This window comes from Electrophorus electricus, chromosome 8 (genome assembly GCF_041902795.1).
Source record: "Electrophorus electricus isolate QZ-2024a chromosome 8, ASM4190279v1, whole genome shotgun sequence".
NCBI lineage: Eukaryota > Metazoa > Chordata > Actinopteri > Gymnotiformes > Gymnotidae > Electrophorus > Electrophorus electricus.
This window is the reverse complement of record NC_137504.1, coordinates 23,470,001-23,479,666: the sequence shown is the minus strand read 5'-3', so window position 1 is coordinate 23,479,666 and position 9,666 is coordinate 23,470,001. Positions and strand designations below refer to the sequence as shown.

The following is a 9,666-nucleotide window of genomic DNA, read 5'->3' as shown; positions in this document are numbered from 1 at the left end:
TCAAGAGAAAACCGCGAACCCACTGAAATAAAGACTACATTAAAAGCGTGTACCATTCAAAACTATTTATTTCATGTTTATCTTTTACTTTTGAACATATATAAATACACACCCTAACTTCTGTAACTCTAAGGTGTTCTGCACCGATTAACGCAGTTCAGTTACAGATCTTACCCAAATTCATTGCATTACAGACACAGACCTTTGGAGACTTTTAAATGTGCAATGCAGGAACAATAAAAGCTTTATTTAATTCCAGTTAGTGTGAACCAGATTGTAGTTGTGATTATTCACATTAATGCTATTTTTAAATCTAAAAACTACTACATATATTAAGTAGTTTTAATAGTAAGTAGTTGATAATATTACAAACAAACAGACTACTACTATTGCTACTACAATTTGGTGTATGGAAAGATAATGGATGGCATAATAGTGTTTACCAACAAGCAAAATCCTTATCTTGCACATCACACGAGTAACTCAACAATTGTAAGTGTAAATGAAAGAAATTCAGTTAAGAGATTATCTGTTTAAAAAATGTTTTCTTGAGCCATACTTTAGGCATATCTATTTTTAATATATGTCAATTCAGCAGCTGTCTAAGAAGCAATGTCCACTGGTGTTTATTAGATGCAACTCTCTCTTGTTGGGGGGAAAAAAGCATACACCCTAGTTACCTTTAACATTCACACCTTAACACCTAAGTGACATGGTGACATCTGTTGGCTACTGCTGCATTTCAGAATGCTTTGTAATCAATGTCAGTTTGATTCACATGAAAACAATTAGCCATAAGAAATATGAAAAAATATACCTTTGGACAGACAATAAGTCATCTATCCAAGAATTTCCAAGTCATCTATTCAAGAATAAAATAAAATGAGAATCTTCTACATCTATATGAATCAAACTGCTTAATAAAAAGTATGTTCTGATTCAAGTCAGAAATACTGTGCAAAGGTCATTTGGGATCACTATTTTCTCATCTGTCTTTGACAAGTGATCAAGTAATAGTTAAAAATAAAGTGATTTGAATTCTCCAGTCAATACTCCAGTCCAGCTGTTGGTTTAATACTTTTCTAGAATTGATCAGCAATCATTTTTTGACATTCCACTGTCTCAGAATATCTTCTGCTGCTTCCAAGGTTGAGTCCTCCTATTTACAGAAAACAAAAAGGCACAATATAAACATTCTGATTAACAATTTTACATTCTTATAAGATACAACATCTATGTCCTCATCCTCTATGAAAAGAGGCAATTTATCATATATGGTGTGCATGCATGTATCTATGTGACATGCATGTATCTATGTCATTTAAGCAACTTTTGTCAAGAAAAGTGCAGTTCTGGCAATGTGCTTAGGCGGGTCCTGGTCAGGTAACCCATGTGGAAATGCACAAGTGTAATTTTCTCTATATTGTTCTGATTCATTTTGTATGTCCATTAATAAAATGACCTTGACAAAGCAGAATCGAATGTAATTCTGGAAGTCTGCTCTGTGCTCTGGGCTATAAAATCCAGATACAGGGATAGCAGCCAAACCCTGAGGACACATACAAGTGCTTAATTAATCTCAATAAAAGACAAACTCCAGGTGTTGCTCTATATCAGCTGTTTTTAAGTTAAAGTGATTTGCATTTACCTTTTCTTTTATAAGCCATTTGACAAATCTGTAGTCGTAGGGTTCGTCCTTTGTGTCTGGGTCATTCAGTTCAACCTCTACAGACATACATTTTAAGGGACAAGGTCAACCAAATATGGTAAAGTGGCCAACAACGAATGGAAATCTGAAGTTTCCTTTAGCACAGTCATTAGCATAATGCTAACTGATGCAAATTCTCTTTCATGGATTGTTAACTACATTAGCATTTTCTATTGAACAGCAAGTTTTACTACCCATGCCTTGTTTATTGTAGATTTAACTACTAGAGAACTGCACCACTATGGCCAACTAAAAGTAAGATAATGCAGTTGCTAAGTTATGGTCAGTCTCTAGGACAGATTTGTTTTAATTTTACAGACAGCTATGGTAATAAATGAAGGCAAAACTGCACATTCTGCATTCATTTTCAGCATACATGCAACCCTATAGAATCTGCACAGAGATGAAAAGACAAACAGATATCCCACCGATTGTCCATTCCAGTCCAGGACAGCTTTTGGACAGCCGTCGATATGGTATTAATACACTTTAGCCTTCAATATGCCCCTTTAGCAAAGGTCCAACAGAACACTCACTCAGAGAGGAGATGTCTGTGGTCATGAAGTAGCCTCCCTGCGGCAGAATGGGCTGCAGGCCCACACTCCTCAGACTCTTGGCCAGCTTAAGGCGTTTGGCATGGAGCTGGGCAGGCAGCTGCCTGAAGTAGCTCTCCTCTGTGCCAAACACATCGTACTCCCTCTGAAAGCCCACCGCAACTGCCTCCTGCAGAACCACCATTAACACAGCTTATTACGAGACGTGGGTAACAACACAAGCATAATGGGTTCCTTGCCACAAGAAATCTCTTGGGTATTATACCTGAGGAGCAGTGGGACAGTGGTACACGGAGTTCTGGTGGAAGGTTTTCAGGTGCTTCAGGATGTGCCCTGAGCACATTGCCCAGCCCACCTGGAAAAAACACAATGAACTGGGGAAGGCATAAGGAACTTTGTTGCACTAATTACATAATTTGTACTGACCTCAAATTCTGGTATTAAGGCCACAATTACTGGATCAGGAACTGAGTGCATAAACGATCTCAAGTTTGAAGATGTGATAAAGGATCAGTTTTGCTTTTTGTCATGTAGTAACCATGACCACTAGGGGGGTAAAAGGCACCAGCAGATCTAAAGTGGATGCCCCTAATACAAAGATGATGAATACAGATCCTGAGTCCCGTAGCTGTCATGGCAGCAAGGCCAAAGGAAACCATATGCAGACATGATCTGAGAACCCCTTAAGGAGCAGACTTTCCTGAAAGGCATGGTGGCTTTGTGTGTTTCTGAGAATTACCTTCCAGCCTGTGGCACAGAAACTCTTGCCTGCACTCCCAATGGTGACTGTGCGCTCCCACATGCCAGGAAGGCTTGCTACAGTGGAAACAGATTGTCCAACAAGTCAAAGGACAGAAAAAGAAAACATTTCAGTGTCCCTGGGTTACTGCATCAGAATCAGTTATCCCAATATTTGGAGTATATAGCAAGAAAAGCAACTGAAGTACTATAAATGCTAAAATACTATAATCATGCTAAAAGTGACAAACATGCATTTCTAGCAAAAGTTTATACCTATTTTAATATGGTGTTCTCCATCATATGTGAGCCATTCATACACCTCGTCACTGATGCAAAGTACATCATGCTTTATACACAAGTCAGCTATCATCTGCAACTCATCCCTCTGAAAGACCTGTAAATGAAGAGTATTAGGGATGAGGGCACTGACAGAGATGAAAATTACTTGAAGTTTTTTATCTGAACTAATTATTTCCTCATGTTCTTATCTTTATATTATTCACTGCTTAAAGATTGTTCTTGACTCTTCCAGTTAGATTTAGTATGCTAATACAACGAGCTGTCAGAGCCACTCACCTTGCCTAATGGGTTATTGGGGGTGTTGATAACAATGGCTTTCGTGCGAGGATTAAATTTACTGGCCACTTCTTCAGGACATAATAACCAGTCAGCACTAGATAAAGCTGAACCAGTGACTTCTTTCTGTAAAACACACATGCACAAACGCACATGTACATACACACATCCATGTGCACCTATACACACTGTATTTCTTTTAAAACAGAAATATATTACAGATACATAAATCAAATGAAGAAAAAACAACAACAACAACAACAACAACATTTTCAGTCTATCCCAACGAGCTAATCCAACTTCACCACAGGTTTTTAAAGTAAATACTCACAGGTTTGAGGGGTATATAGACAGGTGTTCCCCCTGCCATCATCACCATTGGCTCATAGCAGTCAAAGAAAGGCTCCACTATGATCACCTGGGGGCACAGAACACTCATGAGAAAGGAGACATAAAGACGACCACCAGAACAGAATGAAAATACACCAGCGATGATGATGCTCCAATATGGTCAGCTTTACTACAAAATCAGTAAGACAGAAAGTATATGTTCAGGATAATGTATTGAATGAATATTATTGTCATCTCTTGATGCATACCATAGAGTCATTGCTGAACATACCTCATCACCCTCATCAACCAGAGCCTGAAAGGTACAGAAGAGAGCGTGATAAGCTCCCACAGTGATCAGGACCTCTTCCATCGGGTCTATTTCCCGGCCCATGATCCTCCCAAAAAACTTTGCAATGATCTTGACAAGACGTGGATAACCCTGTAGGACACATTGCTCTTTTCCATAATAAGGCTAACAATAAAGGGATGTTTTATAGACAATGGTTAAGCCCTGAATTTTCACTGTTAAGAGAAAGCCTTAAGCAAACTCAAGGTACAAGTGAAACAAGCAAAGAAAGACTGAAAAAAAAAAAGTGTCTTACAAAGGCCCGTGTGTATTGGTGCATAGAGGCACCTCCACAGATGGCATTGCAGTAAGCCTCCTGCATAAAACTGGGAGGGCCAAAGTCAGGGAATCCCTGACCAAGGTTCACCACCTTGTAATCAGAAATTAGCTGTGTAAATTCCACCCTACCGGAACAAACGGTAAGTCATTACAACTTGCAGACAATAATAAAAACAAGTACATACATGCATAGTTCCGCCTATATTCAGCCTGCTAAACAAATGTGTACCTATAAGAATCAGAGAATGCATTACCATCCAGGTACATAAGGTGGTTCTCATTCATTAGAAAATAACAAGAAGAAACTACACTAAATGGAGAAGTGCAAACATAATGCATAACTCTGAACAGTGCGCTTAGTGACAAAATAACAGACATATGGATAATAATGTACTAAGAAAATGTAAATTTACAGTACATCAGGGTACTGCTATTTTATAAAATTATTATTGATAGTATTAATCATGGCCAGAGAGATTCCAAAGAGTACAAATATCCAAACTGCTGTCTGGTAAACAGAAGACAAGTTATGAAAGAGTCGCATCCATGGTCTCTTGGTTTTGGCAACGTTGGCTTTCTTGGGGCTCATTGAAAACCTAGAAACTCCAAGTAAACAATTAATTACCAAATGTTCTTGTCGAATCCTTCAACCCTGCGCGCGTGCAATTGACGGGACATGATTGTCTAAAAAGATAAACATGCATTGACGTATGAATTAAACGACATGAAGCAATATTTAAATCTAAGTAGTTCTGTCAAACGACTGTTAAATTATATTAAAGAATTGGACAAAAGCATATTTATTTTTGATGTACATACCTTATACTGGTAGCCCGTGAGAATTACTGACCCTTTCCAACCCGAAGTCCAATTTTTCAACACCGTTCTAAGCATTCAAGTAGCTATGTAGCCTAAATAGTAGCTACCTTTAAAGGAAGTAAACGTGCAATTATAAATGTTTAAAACCACATTCATATTCATCTCTTTGAGGTCTACCAACGTAATAACTATAATAAAGATAACTATTTATCTTAAAGATCTTTCAAAACATTACTGTAAAGCGAGTTTCCAGTTATTGATAGTAATGTTCACAAACATAATAGAAGTCCTACTAGGGACGAGTGTCCTTCCCAGGCACAAATGAATATTAATGTAGCCACTTAGATATTTACTGAAGAAAACGTTTCACGGTGCACTGAAGCTTTCATTCACTACTTCAGCCAAGAGCCGAAACTGTCACCTAACCCATAGCTTATTTGTACACAACTTCCTGTATGGGAAGTCTGGAGTTCCGAGAACTTTACACCTTCAAAATATGTGCATAAGGAGACGTAGCTGACCCTTTGATAATCAATGTGAGAATATGGTTCAGTGTATTTCGTATAGTTCGGACATCTGAACCCAAACTCTTGGAAGTGTAATTCTAACCAAAAACCAACCAACCAAACAAAAAACCGAACCAAAAATAAATAAATAAATAAATAAATTGATAGTGTAGCCAAGAGCAGGTTTACTTGCATTATTTAAAAAAAAATGTGATTCCTCTTATGAAGACACCTTTATGCAGGAAGTTTAAAAATATTTATATTACAATTATTAATATATAAATATCAAACTAATAATATTCAATTAAAAAATCTACAATAAATATGTATGGCTTTCCTTAGTAGAGCATCTCTGACAAATTTGACTTCTCTTAAAAGCTGTCATATTAAGGACATTGCTCAAATGGGTATACCAGGCCAGGAAATCCCTGCAGGCGAGGAAGCACAAGCATCTTTGGTTTATTACTACTAATATGGTTTATTACTACTACTAATACTAATAATGTTTTTTGACCTGTCGATGTGCCCCATACATTTAATTCAATCTAATAAAGAGATCTGCCACAGTATGTGAATGTTGATAGTGAAATTAATTCTGGAATTATTGCTGCTTTCCAATTGCAGAAAAAAAAGTAAAACCAATACCCAAGTTAAAAGAAGACACCTGGAAACTGTACACACACACACACACACACACACACAAATATTTTTATCAAATCAACTTTGCACTACAAAGATAGACATTTAAAACCAAAATGTTGTACAGAAGAACTCAAAAGAGGGGACAAATATTATGAAGGGTAGATTAAAAAAATCAGTTCCATTTTGTAACACTCAGGTTCAGCAGGTACATTTTGTGCGTCTTGATTTATGAATTTCAGATTTTCAATAAAGACAAAATGATTAATCTGCAGTGGAAATTAAGCTTCTTAACTCAAGAATCCTTGTCCTGATGCATCAATGTATGCAAATGTTATCACTTTTTTTAAATCACTCTTTCTTTATACAGCTGCCTTCTTTAGATCCTCAGGGAGCACCCTGCCTTTCTTCCTGGCCTGCTGTTTACGCTTCTCCATCTTGCTCTCCTTGCGCTTCCGGAGGTTCCTGCGTCTCTTGTCTTGCCGCTGTTGCATCTTCTCCACCACATGTTGGCTCCTTGCGGCCCACTTCTTCTTTATCTGTGCCTTCCTCTTCTCCTTCCTCTTCAAGGAGGCACGGAGCAGCTCCTCGTTGTCCTTGATCTTCATGCCCTCTGCCTTGTAGAGAACATTGGTCCATCTTATCTTCTCTTCCTCCTTCTTGGCTTTCTGTTCATCCTTCTCCCTCAGCTCCTCCAGACGAGTCTTCCTCGCCTCGACTCGGGACAAAAGCTGCTTGTAGTTCCTCCCTGTGAGGGGTGTAAGCATTCCTTTTACTTTCCTTTTCTTCTGCTTCAATGCCGTGCCTTTGTCCACGTAGGCCTCCCCTACTTCCACCTTGTTGAAGACTACTGAGCTCATGTCCTTTTTTGTAAGACTCATTGCTGCAGAACTATCCTCTTGTGTGGGTGTTTGTGTTGTTGCACTTTCTCCTTCCGCCTCTGTGGAGGCACTCTCCGCTAACTTCTTCATACGGAACTCTTTCCTTTTCCGCTTTTTGCGCTCCCTCTCCAGTTTTCGTTTTGCACGTCTTTTCTGCACTTCCTCTGAGGAGGGATCTTTGGGAGGGCCCTTTTTAGAGGTAGAAAAGGTCAAAGTCAGAAATAGAAAGTAATACACAGGCATAAGATAAAAAGCCCACATGATAAAATCAAAAATCATATTGCAATAATGGTAATTACACTCTTGAACATGTCCTTGATTTAGTCAGAAAACCTGAGGCATTTAAGGCAGGGATTTACACCAGTGTTGTAATGCGTGTGCTTTGGTTTATGTACCTGCCCACGTGATTCCTCAATCTTCTGGTGAAGTCTTTTCCTTAAGATATCAACTGCATTAAAGTGTTCCTCTGACTCTGTACCTTGCATCAAATGAATGGAATGTGTTAATGAACACACATGTATGCATGCAAATCAAGAGACAGTACATGTGATCCTTACTTTAGTCCAGAGATCACCAAATTTATACTTTTAGTTTACCGTTAGTGATCTGTTGGATGGTTACTTGATTCCCATTATGAACTTTGGCCTGTGTAGCATTCTGATCCACTGCACTGGTCTGTTTCTGCACTGTTTTTTTAATGGTCTTTGGTGCTGGCTTCTTGTCATTTGCACTGACATTTTTTCCTTTTGCAGGCTTCCGTTTCTTTTGCTTCGTCTTAGGTGGGCCACCTTCACCGCCACCACGAAATGGAACTGAAAAGCAAAATAATGTCACACGCAATGCATTTTAGGATTGTCCAAATGCAAATGTAACTCTTTCAAACAGCAACTAGTACTACTTTAAAAAAAACCATAATTTGTCCTTCTCTGATTTTGTATCTACAGAATATAGCAAGGTGAGTTGTCTCTAAATATATCTGTGCAAATTTATTCTAACACTTCACAGAGCTTGCTAGTGTTCATTCAAGCCAACATGCATAAACTAGAGCACTGATGTCAGTGGATGCTTGCTGTCCAGAATATCTATAGGTTTATTACGGGATTACAAAATCTGCATGACTGGGGAATATCCAGTAGCATTCTGGCTTCTGGAAATCCAGAGAAATGTGAGATATTTCGACTGGTGCAATTTAGTCAGAATAACATCTTAATGTACATGTCCGAACAATCAATCAAAAACAATCACTACCATAGGCGCTCTTCTTGGATTCCTGATTCTGAGAATGGCACACTTTGCGGGTCAGCTTCTCTAGGTAGTCATACTTAGCTGCGAGGTTGGACATCTTTATTGAAGATGAGCTAAATGAAAACAATTATGATAAAGTGTCAATATGGAATCTAGACATAATTCTTTATTAGATACTAGACATAGAGCTACAGAAATCATCCCATGTATCTGAGTACGTCAAAGACGTAATAACATTTATTGTAGCATAATTCTGTGCTAATTTATTTACCTGAGTGGTAGTGTTAGATCCACCAAAACTGGAAGATGACGAACAAGTTGAGCACTGTTTTAGACAAAAATACATATACGTCTGTGGTTCATCACTTGACGTCTTCTTTCAACTCAACATATAACTCGGGCTCACGTCTGAAGATTTTTATATATTGTCAGCATACTATATACATTAAAAAGTAGCCCGACTCTGAAACAACTAGCAAGCTAACTATTTAGTTAACAAATGCACGTGGGTTTAGGTCAATTCGAGCATGCGTGAAGAGCCGTCTTACCGGATGGGGTTACAGTGAAAACATTCCTTCTTGAGCACATTCTGCACTTAACATTATGTAGTCTATTTGACCCCATATTTGCTACTCAGTAGTATAGACACATAAACCAGAGGATTTTCGAATTGTAACATTTTGCGTAATCATGAGTAGCTTTAGATTTATGCTGACGTTATGCAATTACAGCCGTAGGATCATTCGAATCAATGTGAGTTCCTATTTAGAAGAAGAGCATTTAGCTAACTAGGATAGGTTGACTGGTTAACAAGATAATCTAACCTAGCTAGGTCATGATAGATACTAACCTGTGATGCACACAGTAAACCGGTTTAACTTAATTTTCTGTATTACACCGTTGTTTTCGCAGTTTGTTTGTCAGTGAGCCTTTGAGAGTAACCAATGTTGTTTAACAAATCCCATTCACAGTCTATCAGTATGTGTTATTCACTATCAGGTGCGTACCTGTTTTCTAGGCTCAGCCAGTCACTTCCAAG

At 38.3% G+C, this 9,666-nt stretch overlaps 3 protein-coding genes across 8 annotated transcripts in view; 1 reads left to right on the top strand and 2 right to left on the bottom strand.

The window, feature by feature from the left end:
- Positions 1 to 50: 50 nt before the first annotated feature.
- kyat1 (kynurenine aminotransferase 1) lies at positions 51 to 6,418 on the bottom strand. Of its 4 annotated transcripts, none has more exons than XM_026998596.3 (14): positions 5,634 to 6,418; positions 5,357 to 5,463; positions 5,163 to 5,221; positions 4,515 to 4,662; positions 4,202 to 4,351; positions 3,911 to 3,997; positions 3,580 to 3,705; positions 3,277 to 3,397; positions 3,002 to 3,078; positions 2,528 to 2,617; positions 2,245 to 2,431; positions 1,649 to 1,725; positions 1,463 to 1,549; positions 51 to 1,159 (listed from the first exon to the last, which is right to left on the bottom strand). In XM_026998596.3, the coding sequence occupies exons 2-14, from the start codon at positions 5,429 to 5,431 to the stop codon at positions 1,100 to 1,102; spliced, it is 1,344 nt and encodes a 447-aa protein (XP_026854397.2). In that variant the 5' UTR covers positions 5,432 to 5,463; positions 5,634 to 6,418; the 3' UTR covers positions 51 to 1,099. The 4 variants fall into 4 exon arrangements, with proteins under 4 accessions (XP_026854397.2, XP_026854396.2, XP_026854398.2 ...); XM_026998595.3 differs by having other exon boundaries at positions 5,650 to 6,418; XM_026998597.3 differs by having other exon boundaries at positions 5,710 to 6,418.
- Positions 6,419 to 6,554: 136 nt separating this feature from the next.
- surf6 (surfeit 6) lies at positions 6,555 to 9,142 on the bottom strand. Of its 2 annotated transcripts, none has more exons than XM_026998540.3 (5): positions 8,899 to 9,142; positions 8,631 to 8,740; positions 7,979 to 8,194; positions 7,778 to 7,860; positions 6,555 to 7,571 (listed from the first exon to the last, which is right to left on the bottom strand). In XM_026998540.3, the coding sequence occupies exons 2-5, from the start codon at positions 8,722 to 8,724 to the stop codon at positions 6,864 to 6,866; spliced, it is 1,101 nt and encodes a 366-aa protein (XP_026854341.2). In that variant the 5' UTR covers positions 8,725 to 8,740; positions 8,899 to 9,142; the 3' UTR covers positions 6,555 to 6,863. The 2 variants fall into 2 exon arrangements, with proteins under 2 accessions (XP_026854341.2, XP_026854342.2); XM_026998541.3 differs by having other exon boundaries at positions 7,778 to 7,854.
- Positions 9,143 to 9,193: 51 nt separating this feature from the next.
- Positions 9,194 to 9,666, top strand: part of surf1 (SURF1 cytochrome c oxidase assembly factor) — a 4,223-nt gene continuing 3,750 nt past the window's right edge. Inside the window, exons 1-2 of one of the 2 annotated variants that reach the window (XM_081719735.1) lie at positions 9,194 to 9,380; positions 9,646 to 9,666. The exon at positions 9,646 to 9,666 is cut by the window's right edge and continues 49 nt beyond it. In XM_081719735.1, coding sequence (XP_081575861.1) covers positions 9,318 to 9,380; positions 9,646 to 9,666 — 84 coding nt within the window. In that variant the 5' untranslated portion in view covers positions 9,194 to 9,317. The remainder of the gene's footprint in view (positions 9,381 to 9,645) is intronic. The other variant, XM_026998513.3, reaches the window with a different exon arrangement.

Coding starts and splice junctions, on each gene's coding strand:
- surf6 (XM_026998540.3), bottom strand. CDS start 8,724: ATGTCCAACCTCGCAGCTAAGTATGACTACCTAGAGAAGCTGACCCGC. Junction 8,195..8,630: donor ATCCAAGAAGAGCGCCTATG/GTAGTGATTGTT, acceptor TTTGCTTTTCAG/TTCCATTTCGTGGTGGCGGT. Junction 7,861..7,978: donor CATCCAACAGATCACTAACG/GTAAACTAAAAG, acceptor ATTTGATGCAAG/GTACAGAGTCAGAGGAACAC.
- kyat1 (XM_026998596.3), bottom strand. CDS start 5,431: ATGCTTAGAACGGTGTTGAAAAATTGGACTTCGGGTTGGAAAGGGTCA. Junction 5,222..5,356: donor TCACGGGCTACCAGTATAAG/GTATGTACATCA, acceptor TTATCTTTTTAG/ACAATCATGTCCCGTCAATT. Junction 3,079..3,276: donor AGAACACCATATTAAAATAG/GTATAAACTTTT, acceptor TTTCCACTGTAG/CAAGCCTTCCTGGCATGTGG.